At 40.2% G+C, this 16,192-nt stretch overlaps 1 protein-coding gene across 1 annotated transcript in view; it reads right to left on the minus strand.

The window, feature by feature from the left end:
• Positions 1-202: 202 nt before the first annotated feature.
• The window catches only part of FBLN2 (fibulin 2), a 105,401-nt gene continuing 89,411 nt past the window's right edge, over positions 203-16,192 (minus strand). The window contains 5 exon segments of the mRNA XM_063292855.1: positions 203-3,151; positions 5,872-5,995; positions 13,005-13,133; positions 13,228-13,344; positions 14,688-14,813. Coding sequence (XP_063148925.1) covers positions 2,794-3,151; positions 5,872-5,995; positions 13,005-13,133; positions 13,228-13,344; positions 14,688-14,813 — 854 coding nt within the window. The 3' untranslated portion in view covers positions 203-2,793.

Genomic DNA, 16,192 nt, shown 5'->3' on the forward strand with positions numbered 1-16,192 from the left:
GAGGGAGGCATTGACTTCACAATTAGGAAAATATTTCAAACATATCAAATTATTCAAAATATTTCTATCATACCAAAAATAGGAAGATGCACAAGGATGCAAATGCACAAGGATGTGGGTTGTAGCTATGCTTTTAGCAAACAGTATATAGCCATGTTAATGAATAGTCAAATAAAAGTTAAGCCCTAGAAACTAGTTTATTTTAAAAAATCCAAATATTTATTTTTAACAATTACTGTTCATTTGTAAATTTCTACAAATCTTTTGATTAGGGTATCTATCAGTACATATGGCCTGTAAATGTGAACCTCATTCAGTTTTTCTATAAGGTAAGAGCAATATAAGAAATGTACATTTTGCATTGGGCTATTTGTATGTGATATAGTCTATCCACACTGCCAAATAGTCTTCCATTTTTGCTGGGTAATTCAAGCTAGAAAAGTAGAAAATACATCTATCACTTTATTTCAAGTTTTATCTTAATTTGATAGCCATGCAATACAATCTGGTATTCAATAACATTTTAGTATCTTTGGTTTGGCATTGTTCACCTTGGATATTTCCTTGAAAAATTATAATACATCTTGTCTGTATCTAACATTCCTTGAAAATAAAGTGTCCCTTCAGAATGGAATTTAAATACAAAACCAAGCAAATGCCCCAAATAGCAAGAAAGCACAACACATCCATTGTTTTCTTTTGACCTGAGAATACTTCACTTTAAGTGTGGATCAACTGCCACTTGGTGTTAAGTCCTAATTAAATTTTAAATTAAATGTTTTAATTAAGTGTGCATAAGTTTCAAGGGGAGGAAAAATGTAATAGTGAGTGACAGAGTATCCTCAATGTCACTCAGAAATAACTCCACCTTGTGCTTAATGGGACTAATTTCCAAGTTAATGGGATTTAAGTTACAGCCTCATTGTGTCTCTGAATGTCTGCCATCACAATGCGGACCACTTAAGAGCTGTTCATCGTGTATGCTGAGTCAAGACAGGATATGGGTTTTCTATCTAGAAAAGTTTTCTAGAAGAAGGGATTGCTATTTGCAGGACAAGTTACACAGGCTGGTATGGTTGCATATAACATGCCCCACCATGGCCCTTGGAGGCCTTCATCTTCAGTAAGCATACTGCTAAGAGGCATAGGAAAATGGTTAAATAGCTGCTTTTTCCTTCTTGGCAGCCATGATTCCTTGGCCGGAGGTAACAAGGGAGGAAAATATTCCTTAAAAGAGCCCAGCGGAATGCCAAAATCTGACTAATACAGTAGATGCCAGCAAAGGTGACATAACACTCATTCTCGTGCAGTCATCTGGATGTTTGTAGCCTTAGTGTTACCCAACTACAGGGGCTAAGATGAGCCATTCTTCTAAATCTACCCCAGTTCACCCAAGGAACTTAATGTCAGGGCTTGTTTGGTTTGAAAGATGGTTCACTAGGTGCACCCAGTGCATGCATCTTTCATGAGGCTTCTTCCAGGAAGCAAGCTGCCACAGTGAGCAAACAACAAGCAGTGTGTCCCAGTCATGAGGCACAGTCGTTGGGCCCTGGACTCTCAGCGTTGGCCTGAGAACCCTGCTTGGGAGCCTCCAACTTGAAGTAGACGTTGTTCACCCTTCATGTACTGTATTTCCTGCAGCAGAGAGAGAGTTATACAAGAATTGTATTGCCTGGCAAAGTGCGGCAACACTTCTGTACTGCTGGCATGAACATACCAGAAAGGAGGATGTACTTCTCTGACTCCTGGCACAGCCAGTCCCAAGAGTTTACACGAGAAGCACAGCATACAGCAAGTCTCAGGAGCTGGGGGCGGCCTTCGCATCCCATTGCATTAGAGCACCAGTAATCTTCTATGAGGTGGAAAAGCAACTCTATGGAAATGGCTCACAGTGACATTTCTTAAGATGTGGAGAAAGTAAAGCCTGATTATATAAGTACTATATGAAGAGTTTATTGCATGTGAATCAACTGTGAGTGCTATATTCATATTAAGTTTGGTCAGACTTATGCCCAGTCAGTTGCTTGTTCCTCCCTACCACAGCTGTAATTTGCAACTTTTTGCAGGGGAAGCAGCAGCTCTAGTAATTGGGCAGGCAAGTCAATCAAGGGGGAACACATAGGCAGGTCAACATCTGATTCGCTAATGTGCTTGAGGAAGATGGTGGTATAAAAACAGAATTTGATTGGCACAACAAGTTCTCATCACATATTATGGGCATCTTCAGGAAAGGAAGCTTTTTTTCCCTTCAAAACTACATTGGGTAATTGTCAGTAAGTGAAACAAAGATCATTGTCTGACATGCAATTTCTTTTTTTAGTTATTTTCAAGACTGGGAATAGGCATTCTGCCCTCTCATGAACTCAACTGATCAGCACTTAAGCACCTTTCAAGTACAATTGATTTCAATGGCTACATATTTTTTTTCCCTTTGAATTCCATCTTTTCTGGATTGTTTAAGTTTGGGTAGATCACGCCCCCATCACTGGTAACTAATTCTGAGGTTGTCACTGGTGCAATACCAACAGAACTTTTAAAAGACAGCATAGCTACTGTGCGTATTTGCATCAAAGCTCAACATCCTAATTTTGCTCAGTTAAACATTCGGAGTTATAAGAGAAACAGGTGAATACATTTTAAGTTAATTTTACAAAAACAAAGATATTTTAGGAGCTAGAAAAATAATATGAGAGGCTATATTTTCCTATCAGTTTTTTTCCCTATTACCACAAGCTTTGGCAGGAAAGATTTTAAAAAATAGCACCAATGAGCTTCAACAGTAATTCATCCACCTTAGTATGCATGAGATGTGATGAAGATATAAATTTTGGCCAGAAAAGTTGTGTAAGTTCCTTGACGCCAAAGCTTCATTTCAACATCTAGCAAGAAGTCTTTGGGTTCCCTCACTTGTCTCTGAAGGTAGACTATCCCGGTGTAGGAATTAAGCTTTCTGGTGCTGAAGTAGTTTTCTTCATTTCCTTTGGTGAGTGTAAGGATTATGTTGTCTCCAGCATAAGCAGGCGAGGGGCCAATTCGGAAAATATGAGCTGGGACAACAATGTTTGTTTGGAAATTAAGCTGATAGTAAGTAATGCGGAGTGGAGTGCTTTGGCAATCCAGATAGTTGAAGCAGCTGATACGCTCACATCGCCTGAGAGAAGAGAAAGAGGAAATACTTAGCACTTTAGTAACTGGGATTCTGCAGACTAGCCTGTGGGCAGGGTACAGAGGTCCAGAAAATCTGTCTCACGCGTTAAGCAGATACATACAGTAGCAGGGTTGAACATCACTGACTGTGCAATTAGTAGCTGCTTGCTCTTCTTTTATAACCCTCACTACATCAGTGCAGCTGTCAAGGAAACAGCTAAGTATCAAAAGGTCATGAACCTGGAAGCTCTGCAATGAACATAAAGGAATGCTGACAAAATTACTTTGCACAGGGTGGTCTGGAAATGGATTTTCGTAAGGTGGAGAAGATGCTGTGTTTCTGAACCAACTCTGAGAGCTGCACTGACTGGCAGTTAGCCTCCAGAAGCAGTTCAACTTGCTGGTTGTCACCTTTAAAGCCCTAGGTAGCTAGTCCTGTTGTTCTCAGAACTGATTAAAGTGCTGCACTGATAACAGTTTTTGCAAACAATGCTTTTACTGCATGAGTATTGATCAGTACGGTTTGGGCCTACCATATCTTTGCACCTTATATATCTTATTACCACACACCTTTGCAAACCTAAGAGATCTTCACTGTTTTTTCATTTCTACGGAATCAGCGTACATTCTTAAAGTACTGTACATCCAGTTTAAAAGTTAGGTTTCTAATTATATGGCTCTCATAAGCTAAAGGTATTAATAGTCTTTGAACAGTTGTTTTTAGTTTGTAATCTAAGTAAATTCTCTTTTTGTACCCTTAACCTTTTATACACTGAATTCATCTACTTTTCTAGGCTCGGATACCCTCCAGCATATAACAGATGTTCCAAGAACTGTGCTTATCTAGTAAAGGGTTGTGCAATTTCTTTTTAATCTCAGTAACCGCGAGTAAGGTAAAGTGTTCTTAAGATGTAACAAATAGTAGCTTCCAGACCTCACCAAGGAGTTAGCATTTAAAGATTATACCCAATTTTATTCTAAATGTTTGTTTGTTTGTTTATTCAATTCATATAGCCACCCATCTCATCTATGTGACTCTAGGCAGCATACAGTAAAATAGATAAAATACACAATATAAAAATAAGAACACATAGCAACATAGCATCACAAAAACAACCATCAGCAAAGCCAAGAGATGGGCTTGATCACACCCCCAGGGCCACAGGCCCAGGCACAAAACCAAGTTTTGAGGGCCTTAGAAAAGGCCAACAGGGTTGGGGCTAGTCTAATCTAATCTCAGATGGAAGGATGTTCCAAAGGGTGGCCACCCTTAGTGGATGCAGGAGGAATTTTGTCCCCTTTAAAAAAAATCAGTCAAAAAGCCTGTTTTATTTCCACTGTAATTCTGAATGAATCATTTTTAAGGGTGGGGACAAATGATAGCCCTCTTTTCAAAGGTATAGATCTATCAGATAAACTGTGGCTGGTAATTCTGACTACTGTGTAATTATGCAATGATTTCCTTGTGCATAATTCTGGATGATGGATTTCTTTTTTAATACTCTCAATACATGGTTGCATCCAAAAAATATTTTCTCCAATAAAAATCGATAGGCTTGCAGTCCCTACTTCTATGAAAGTTCTCTGCTCTCTTTTGAAGCTGGACCTTTCTCTCTTGCTCAGCCAACTCCCATCACTGGTGCCTGATACAGTTAAGGAGGACATTGATTTCTTTGCCTTTTGGTCCTAAATTCTGCCTTCTCCTCCAAATGTACCCTTTATCCTCTTCCTATCCCTTTAACTCATCATATTTCAAAGATATTCCCCTATTTTATTTGATAACTTTCTGATTAAAACATTGATCACCCAGTGTCTCCCTAATGTCCCCCTCCAGCTTCTCATTTGCTGTAGGATGATGTTCTCTCTCATTAACTTTAGAAGTAACATAAGGTCCATAGATCATTTATTGTGCATAGCATGCCATTTGTTTCTAAAATTCTCATTTAATGGGAACATGCCTGGATCCTCATTCATTCTTAGTCATCTAGGGATAAAATTAGCTTCAAAATTGTCCCATAGAGCACCTGCATGGCTTTTAATGTCATAACTCTTGTGGCACCTATTTAAAAAATTTGCCAATTATCTTGAGGTTAGACTATTAAAAAATTATTAGACTATATAAAAAATGTGGCCAGAAGGGCTGTGGCCTGTTCGTCAGAATAACTAAACATATCCAGTTCCTTAACCAATATGTGATATCCAAACAATGTAATAGACTGACTGCAAACTTCATGGTAGTATTTGTCACATTTTTATTGCTGGGGTTTAGTCGGGAGAAGTGAGAATATGGGTGAGTGTGTGTGGGATACATTCACAAAAGAAAATAGAGTAAGTGTAAGGGAGGATGGTGTGCACAGAATGTGTACATGTGTACCTGTCAGTGAATGTATGCCTGACTTTGGAAAGTCTACCATGACTCTTTTCCATAGGAGCTACAGCTGCCCATTTCAGATTATGGTCACATTTACTCTGAATTGTAGAATCGTTCATAAGTGGCACATGGTTCTCCAAATGCTTCCCTGGAGTAATTTGTACCAGACTTGTTTTTAAAAATTAAACAAGTGTTGGTATTAGTGGATTGGACCTTTGAAAAGAGCCCAAAGAATAGAAGTGCAACAAACACGCTATGTTCAGCAGAGTAATTATTAAGAGCGCTGAGTATTATTTAATGTACTGTAATTAGCTGCTGTGTAGGTGAGTTTGAGAGGCAATTATTAGACTTACATGTCGGACACTTTTCTGTAGTTTGGCGGACACTCAGTTAAAAGGCATCGGAAGCTGCCTTGAATATTATAGCAGGATTCTGCTGATGAACAGTTGTGGGTTCCTATTGCACATTCATCGATATCTGAGGATGAAGCATACACAAAAGATAAGGAGAACAATAGCAACAATTTAGCAGCACCCTTCTTCCAAAAGTGTGCGAATCATATCATGGCACTGGGTTACATATGGGAAAACCAATCACAATGACCCATCTCTATTGATAAGAGCAAAGAATGCATGCATTCACCTCAACATACTAAAGGGTTAGGTTAAATTAGCTAATCAGTTTGTAGGTTATGGATTCATTTTGTAAGATTCTTGCAGCAAATGTGTAGGCATCTTTTCTGAGTTGCCTTTACATCATTATTTGGTAATACTTTGCACTTTGCAGTTAAGAAGCAAAATAAATAAAGAAATCTCACCACTCCAAGCCAGTACTTTTTCTACACACCTAGGTTGTACTCCTATGACCTTTGGGATAGCCGTGAATCATAACAATAGTTAGATATCCCCTTCCAAGTTCAGAGATGTGGCTGGAGTGGGAAATTTGAAATAGAACTTCTTCCCTCTGTTGGTGAAGATAGAAATTCTTATCTTGGAAAGTCTAAGGAGAGGTATGGGTTGGGTTGGGCACTCCTATTTTGGACTGAACCAAAAGCCATTCTCCCCCCCCCCCCCTAATTTTGAATTGGTGTAAATTGATCCCTTTCCACTGAATACAATCAAAGTGAAATATTTAAAGATATAGCCAAGGGAAAAAAAAATAAAAAGGCACTTTCACACCTGACTAGTTCCCAAACCCACCTAAGAATTTTGTAGTCATCTATGAGATGGTCTTTTCTCCTGCCAACCCCAGATAGCTGAGAAAAGACAGGAAGATATTGGATGAATCAGCACTCCCTCCACTTACCAACTGAATAATGATGGGAGGGGGAGGGAAACAGCTCAGCTCTCTAAACTTCCATAGTTCTGGAAGTAGTAAACATCCCCTTCCCTCACTCCACACAGAAAGAAAGAAGATCAGTTGCCTCGTCCCATCCATGCCCACCCATACAAACACATTTCAGAACATCCACTATGCATTTGTCTGGTTGAATTCCAGAATCTCTGAGTAGGGGAAAACTGCAGGGCTGTCAAGAGCAGTTAAACTGAGCAGTTTTTTAAAGCAGGAATTATGAAACCAATGCAAAGGTTACTAGACAGAATAAGACTGGATATAGCAATAAGGTTGCCTGTGAAAGCTTCTGGAGATCTCTGAGTGCAGGTGGGGTAAGGCAGGATAAGGCAAAAAGTAAAACTCCCCCAATTCCTACAGAGCTCCAACACTGCAAGTCATAAGTTGTAAATTGTAGTTTGAACTGTGCAGCATTACGGTTAGAAGAAAGCTAGCTCAACTCTCAAAAGAAGATGACAATGTATGACCACATGGGGCATGGTGCCACCACAGGGGTGTTATCAAAGCTTTGTGTGGAAATGCTCAGGGGCAGGGACAGACAAATCTCTTTCCATTTCTGCCCTGACAGTCTGCATGGCTCTTTAATTGTATGAGTGCTCCAGGGATGCCTAGGATTGCTTTTAGGGATGGACTTAAGTATAGTTTGATTTTCCTGTTTGTGGATCTCCATCTGCTTTGGAGGCATGTTAATAAAATGGCTGCAGAATCCTCTTTGCTCATATCCTTCTCTTCATGGATGGAAGGATCACAGAGTTCTGTTTTGTTATAAGACCTGCATTTCATTGATTCCAGTTGTGTCGCTGTGTTCAAAAGATGTTCTTGTTTATTCATTCAGTCACTTCCGACTCTTCGTGACATCATGGACCAGCCCACGCCAGAGTTGCTTGTCAGTCGTCAACACCCCCAGCTCCCCCAGGGACGAGTCCGTCACCTCTAGAATATCATCCATCCACCTTGCCCTTGGTCGGACCCTCTTCCTTTTGCCTTCCACTCTCCCTAGCATCAGCATCTCCTCCAGGGTGTCCTGTCTTCTCATTATGAGGCCAAAGTATTTCAGTTTTGCCTTTAATATCATTCCCTCAAGTGAGCAGTCTGGCTTGATTTCCTGGAGTATGGACTGGTTTGTTCTTCTTGCAGCCCAAGGCACTCTCAGAATTTTCCTCCAGCACCACAGTTCAAAAGCATCGATCTTCCTTCTCTCAGCCTTCCTTATGGTCCAGCTCTCACAGCCATATGTTACTACTGCGAATACCATTGCTTTAACTATGCGGACCTTTGTTGTCAGTGTGATGTCTCTGCTCTTAACTATTTTGTCGAGATTTGTCATTGCTCTTCTCTCAAGGATTAAGCGTCTTCTGATTTCCTGGCTGCAGTCAGCATCTGCAGTAATCTTCACCCCTAGAAATACCAAGTCTTTCACTGCTTCTACATTTTCTCCCTCTATTTGCCAGTTATCAATCAAGCTGGTTGCCATAATCTTGGTTTTTTTAAGGTTTAGCTGCAAACCAGCTTTTGCACTTTCTTCTTTCACCTTCATCACAAGGGTCCTCAGTTCCTCTTCGCTTTCAGCCATCAAAGTGGTATCATCTGCATATCTGAGATTGTTAATGTTTCTTCCAGCGATTTTAACTCCAGCCTTGGATTCCAGCATGTCGCATGATGTGTTCTGCATACAAGTTGAATAGGTAGGGTGAGAGTATACAGCCCTGCCATACTCCTTTCCCAATCTTAAACCAGTCTGTTGTTCCATGGTCTGTTCTTACTGTTGCTACTTGGTCGTTATACAGATTGTTCAGGAGGCAGACAAGATGACTTGGTATCCCCATACCGCTAAGAACTTGCCACAATTTGTTATGGTCCACACAAAGGCTTGAGAATAGTCAATAAAACAGAAATAGATGTTTTTCTGAAACTTCCAGGCTTTTTCCATTATCCAGCAGATATTGGCAATTTGGTCCCTAGTTCCTCTGCCTTTTCTAAACCCAGCTTGTGCATCTGGCAATTCTCACTCCATGAACTGCTGAAGTCTACCTTGCAGGATCTTGAGCATTACCTTACTGGCATGTGAAATGAGTGCCACTGTTCGATAGTTTGAACATTCTTTAGTGTTTCCCTTTTTTGGTACGGGGATATAAGTTGATTTTTTCCAATCTGATTGCCATTCTTGTGTTTTCCAAATTTGCTGGCATATAGCATGCATTACCTTGACAGCATCATCTTGTAAGATTTTGAACAGTTCAGCTAGGATGCCATCATCTCCTGCTGCCTTGTTATTAGCAATGCTTCTTGAGGCCCATTCAACCTCACTCTTTAGGATGTCTGGCTCTAGCTCACTGACCACACCATCAAAGCTATCCCCGATATTGTTATCCTTCCTATACAGGTCTTCCGTATATTCTTGCCACCTTTTCTTGATCTCTTCTTCTTCTGGTAGGTCCTTGACATCTTTGTTTTTGATCATGCCCATTTTTGCCTGGAATTTACCTCCAATGTTTCTAATTTTCTGGAAGAGGTCTCTTGTCCTTCCTATTCTATTGTCTTCTTCCACTTCCGCGCATTGCTTGTTTAAAAATAATTCCTTACTCTTCTGGCTAACCTCTGGAATTTTGCATTTAATTGGGCATGTCTCCCCCTATCACTGTTGCCTTTTGCTTTCCTTCTTTCTTGGGCTACTTCTAGTGTCTCAGCAGACAGCCACTTTGCCTTCTTGGTTTTCTCTTTCTTTGGGATGTATTTTGTTGCTGCCTCCTGAACAATGTTGCGAACTTCTGTCCATAGTTCTTCCGGGACCCTATCTACTAAGTCCAGTCCCTTAAATCTATTCTTCACCTCCACTGCATATTCCTTCACGGTTTAGCTCATGGCATCATTGAGGTGCTCAAGCTCCAGCACCACGGCAAGGTAACGATGCTTTGCTGAAGTTCGAAAGATACAAGAATTTATTTCTAAATAGCATATTAAGAATGAAAAGCCTACAAGAACAGCCTTGAAGAGTAAGATAACAAAATAGTCATTTGCTGATTTGTGATGGCTGCAAGAGAAGGGGAAGGAAATCCTGGCTCAACTCCTTAGCCATTCAGAAAATTCTCAAATGTCTAGACAGCATTCAGAGGTTTGCCACTAAAATAAATGCTAACAGACTATCCATGGAAAAAGTACTGCAGTGGAATCTGCCAGTTACTACAGAAGGGACAGTCTCCTAAATCAACATCATAGTATTCTCTTGTATGGAGTGTGGCTTGTTTAAAGGCATAAGAAAATAAATTAAATAGGAAGTAAAAAATGAATTAAAGTCATTTAAGTCCCTCCTCATTGACTCATAAAACTAGGTGAAAAGGTAAATTGTTCCCATATGGTATTTGATATTGCAAAAAGATTTACTACTCTGTCTTGGCTCTCTGAAGCTGTACCACACAGCTTTGAAAACAACAATCCATAATCTAATACGATAGTGGGCTGCTTCAAACAGATCAGCATGAATTCACTAAGCCATAAAATGGCCCTGAAGGAAGTGGAAAGGAAAAAGAGCAAAGATTTCTTCAATCTCAAAATAGAACAACCCAGGTAGAAACAATACTTTCTGCTACTCATATTAGGTAAGACGTATTTTCCCAAACCTGTCCCAAGTTCAAGATTTCCAAGGGCCACAAGTGTGTACAGTGTTTAAATGCTGTATATAATATATGCTAAAATTCCTAATACATAAATTTATGTACTCACTGTCTCCCTAGAACCTAGGAATCAATCATGAAATTTTGAGTTTACAGTCATTAGGGATGGAGATTCTCTATTCATATGTTATCCTATATCTTGGATCCAAAAGGTTTGGCTCCTATTCAGTCTTCAAAAGTAGGGAAATAAAACTTACAGAAAATATAATTAAAGAATGGGACAAAAGAAACATCCAAAGTTTAGGAGCTAGGGCAACTTCCATTTGCATCACAATTAAGACTGATAGATGAAATCACTTAGCCAATAATTTTAGCACTGAAAAGCTTTCATTGTCACTAGGGTAAAGGTAAAGGTTTCCCTTGACGTAAAGTCCAGTCGAATCCGACTCTAGGGGGCGGTGCTCATCTCCGTTTCAAAGCCTTGGAGCCGGCGTTGTCATAGACACTTCCGGGTCATGTGGCCAGCATGACGACTCGGAACGCCGTTACCTTCCCGCCGAAGCGGTACCTATTGATCTACTCACATTTGCATGTTTTCGAACTGCTAGGTGAGCAGGAGCTGGGATTAACAACGGGAGCTCACCCCGCCGCGCGGTTTCGAACCGCCGACCTTCCGATCGACAGCTCAGCGGTTTAACCCGCAGCGCCACCGCGTCCCAGTCATTGTCACTGGGTTCCATTAAATAATCCAAACAAAAAAGCTGCTCCTCAATTTTTGAGTCATTTCCTCACTAGTGATCAGTGTCTTCAAGAGTCATACACATTTTTGTGCCAAAATAGCAGTAATGGGCAGGCTTTATATCCCTTCAAGGATGGCTGGGTGATGCTACAAAGAAGCCAAGTGTGAGCATATGAAAGGATGGCTTCTAGTGCAAAAATGAATCATATCACTTGGACATCTATGCTAACTTCCCCAACATGGTACCCTTCAGTAGGTTTGAATTCAAAGCCTGACACACTGGCTGGTGCACATGAAATTGTACTTCCCAGCAACACATTTGGAACACCAAATCAACTGCTAGAGCTCACATGTCATAGCCCCACATCAGGGCAGACATTTTGCCTAAAGTATCCAGCAATACTGCTGGCTTGTATGCAAGCTGTAGCCACCTTCTTCCCCCTCAGACAGTTGCTTGTTCAAATGCTTGCTCGATGGCTGTGGCATTGTAACTGCCCAGTGGTCATCAATGTCTCAAAGCCTTACAGTGCCACTGCCACCACAGAAGAAGCAGAAGGGTGAATGGGAGATGTCCCTCACCTTCCCTCTTTTGAGAAAGCACAGAGGGATTGCAAGGCTGATGTCTGCAAAAGTATCACCAGCGAGGTGCCAACATCATAGCTAGTAGTGGAGGAGCATGTTAGCTGGGGAGGCACCAGGGCAGTCTGCCAGGGCCATAAAAGGAATACCATAGACAGCGGTGCTAAGGTTCTCTCAGCGTTATAGGCTGAGGCAAAAAGCCCAATCTGCCTATTGCCTAGACTTATAACTGTTCCTCACATGAGAGGACATTATTTGAAGAAGTATCAGAGACATCTAGCAGTGATCTCCTTTATGGAGCAGTATGTAGGACTGACTTTAGACTATATGAAAACTGGTCTGTGTTGGGAATTGATGTCAGTTGACTCCTGTATGCATTAATACTACATTAAATGAATAATGAACCTACAAAAATTTATTTCAACATTTGGCTAATCTGGTCTTGATTTGACCAACTACACTACAGTTCTTCCAGTAAAGCAAAAAAAAAAGGCAATGCTGAAAAGGATCACTCAAAGTCCTCCTCCCCCCAATTCTTTTGAGTTGCCACAACCCTCTACCCTGCTAGGGAGAATCATGTTCGCCCCCTAATAAGTCACAGGTGAAAAAAAATCCATCTCAAATTGCATCTCTACCTGCATTCCTTGTTTTTTAAGGATAGCCACTGAGTGATTGTAGCTGCTTTTATTGTAATTTTAATAATAACAAATACTGTGAAACAATTGCCTGTTGCAATGCTATCTTTCTAAAGAAAATACAAGGTTTGATTTCATAAGTTTCTCATTTTCCCAGTCTTAAACTCTTTCCTTTCCACTGCTAAACAATTTTATGTGTATATTTTTAAATGAACTTCTGTACGCATTTTTTGTGCACAATTTGTAATATGTGCACTTTTGTGCTGCTATAGAAGATTCCCTAAAATCATATTTTGGTATGGTTTTTCACCTAATATATGGGTTTTTTATAAGTGATTTTCCCCAGTACTTTATTTGAGTGTGCAAGGTTTGTTTGCATACACTTCCCTACTTTATGTTTAGTTTGTTATCTTTTACCACATTGCAAAATTTAAAAACTGAAGATTTTGCTCACGTACAGGTACAGTAAATTTAAATTCACAATTTAAATTTGTGAGTCAATTGGGGTCAATTCACAACAAAGTGGGAATGGAACGACTTTCTCTCTGTCCTTTCTGTAATCTCATTCTTACCTCGACAAGTCCTTCCACTGGCTGCCGTGGTATATCCTTGATCAGGGCAAGCACACTGATAACTCCCAGGCACATTGAGACAGCGGAATGTGCATAGAATGCCTGCACTTTGGGCACATTCATCAATATCTGGAATCGGTACATTAGCAAACATGTGAGGCCAACGGCTTTATTCTCCCAGAGAAATGTACACTATTGCTGCAATGGAACAAATCAGATGTACCTTTACAAGAATGGCCGTCTGCTGCTAATTGGTAGCCTTGCCTGCAGTAACACTGATAGGAACCATAAATATTAGCACACTCTTGACTGCATGGATTATTGTCACATTCATTGACATCTGTGTTGAAAAATGAGCATCAAAGGGACATTAAAATCAGTTGCTGCCACATATCTGTCATTGAAGGCAAAGTAGAAAAGCCTCTTAACTAAATGGATTGCCTTGTTAGAAAACATGGAGCATCTTGAAGCCTGAGGATACAGTATGTCTGTAGTTTGTCCATGCAGGAAATATATATGATAAAATTACTAAATTAAGTTTGGCCTTCAAAAATTAATTAGCATTTTAAAATCATAGATGATTATAACTATAACTTAGATCTGGGGTGCCTCCTTCCTGTTGCTGTGAGGTCTGTGGATAGTTGCATCGCACATTCCAGAAAGGGATGGAGCCAGGGCCCTTTCAGGGAAGGATTTCAGGAACATTTAAGACTGAAATAGGTGCTTTAAGCATTTGTAAGGTACAGGTAGCCCTCACTTAACATGTGCCCTTTTTAGCGGCTATTCAAAGTTACGACAGTGCTGAAAAAGTAACTTTATGACCAGTCCTTGCACTTACAACTGTCACAGTGTCCCTGTGGTCACATGATCAACATTTGGGTGCTTCACAACCAGTGGGCATTTACAACCATTGCAGTGTCCTGCGGCCATGTGATTGCCATTTATGCACTTCACAATCGGCTTCCAACAAGCAGAGTCAATGGAGAAGCCAGCAATAAAATCAAAATTTGCAGTCACATGATGTCTCAGTTAATGACCACAGATGATTCACTTAACAACTGTGGCGGGAGTGACATCATAAGTCTGGCGTGGTCACGTGATGTTTTGCTTAGCGATGGAGTTGCAGGCCCCAATTGTGGTCATTAAGTGAGGACTACCTGTATGAGGCACCCATTTTGCTCCTTAAAAGCCTACCAAACAGAAGGAGAAGGAGAAGGAGAAGAAGTAAAGTAGTAGTAGTAGTTGTTGTTGTTGTTTAAGGTTAGCCTTACCCACCTTACCCTAGGGGGCTTGAGGACCCAAAAGGGATGTTAGCAGTCCTCACACAGACCTGGGCCACTCTTTCTCCACCTCTGACTTAACAGTTATAATGCAACACATTTTTTATTCATGCTATTACCATTGTAATGTTATTCAAAACAATAAGCCAGTAATGCAATTTAAATTAGCCTATAGTTAAATCATTTCCAGTGAAACACAAATACATCAAAAAGAACACAATGGCAGTTAAGGCAGGGTTTCATTTTTCTATTGCACTGTACAAAGAACTTTTGACAATTGGGATGTTAATTTTGACAAATAAAGGATAGAATAATAATAATAAAGGAAGCATAAGGATTTCAAAACTTTTCACTGTGCAATCCAGCCCCACTGAATTTTTGAGATAGCTTTGCCTACAAATACCTTCACAATGTTTCCCATCATAAGCCAAGTGAAATCCAGAAGAACATGAGCAGTGATAGGATCCAGCAGTGTTTTCACATGAATGCTGGCAGAGTCGGCCTGGATAATTCCAGCATTCATTTACGTCTATCGCAAAACAAAAACAAAACCGATAAACGCGAACATAAAATAGGTCTGAGAAATGGTAAGGCAGGAAAGGGCAAAAGTATTAGAGGAAGATTTGCGTAATTGCTTCCATTTTGGATGTTATATTTCCTTATTTTATTCTCTTACCAGTATGGAGAAATAATGAAATACAGAAAAACGCAGTTACAGCCTTATCAAATAAACAGCCATTTCATTTGCAGAGTTTTCCATATTTCTATTCTATGTTCTTGATTTGCCAAACCACTTATAGCCACAGAACAATTTTGGAAACCTCCAGAAAGTGAAGTTGCATTAATGGATGTACATTATTGTCAGCCCCACTAGGTAAAATCAGATCAGGAAGTGAATTCCACAGGGAAACTAAAACTACTTTATTGACATTGGCTGTAACAACAGAGTCAGGCAAGTCTGATTGCCTCCTCTTCCTACTTGGATTAGGGAAGCATCTGAGTCGCTTCTGAATGTTATCTGGCTGTTGTAGACTTAAAATAAGTTTTTGTCGCCTTGGCAATGGAGCTTGCATGTCTCTGTCAAGGTCATATTCTTTTCTCTCTACAGTTAGAGAAGATGATATTGCCATTTTAGGTTGGCAATTCATGAATTTTAATTTTTTGTAAATAGGATGATTTATTCGTTTAAGATAGGGTCACACCCTCTTTTCTCAACTGTCAATCTCTTGCATTTTCTGTCCTATCACAGCCCTGTCTTATGCCCCAGCAACGTCAATCATCTTGTGCTACTATAAGAAGAGGTTCTTCAGCTCAACTTGCTGCAGATATGAAGGCTTCAGGACTCTCTCCCCTCCCTGAGTTTATTTCTTCCAGTCTCGAAGCCTCACAACCTTGGATTCTGTCTGCTCCAAATCAGAATTCTCAAGATTCCATTCATATACACTTTCCCAATCGGGATGAACGTGAGTAAATCAGTTCTCTTGGATATTCTGCTTCAGCTGAAATCACTTAGAATCCAGAGCATATCCAATCTGGAGCAGAAACAACCCAGGAAGGGGGAGAATTACTGTAGTGGTCTGGAGGTGTACAAGCAATTCTGTAAAGTAGGAGTGTTCTGCCCTCCCCTTTCTCCCTTTCTCTAATTTTCTGAATTTGGAGTCTCAACAGATGACAAACTGGCTGGTGGTGTCTGAGATTGCCAGTTTTATTAATTTATTTATAACATCCAGAAGTTCTTGTAGCAAGGTATAATCTATAACATCCATCACATATAGGAATTTGCAAAGTTCAAACTCTTCAAGCATATCTGTGCATCTCGTTCAAAAGTCATTTTGACCCCTATCTTGCCTTGTGGAAGAAAGCTGAGGAAGGGAAGAGATGTTCACGGCATTCTTGCTAATTCTAGGC

This window comes from Candoia aspera, chromosome 2 (assembly GCF_035149785.1).
Source record: "Candoia aspera isolate rCanAsp1 chromosome 2, rCanAsp1.hap2, whole genome shotgun sequence".
Taxonomy (NCBI): Eukaryota; Metazoa; Chordata; class Lepidosauria; order Squamata; family Boidae; genus Candoia; species Candoia aspera.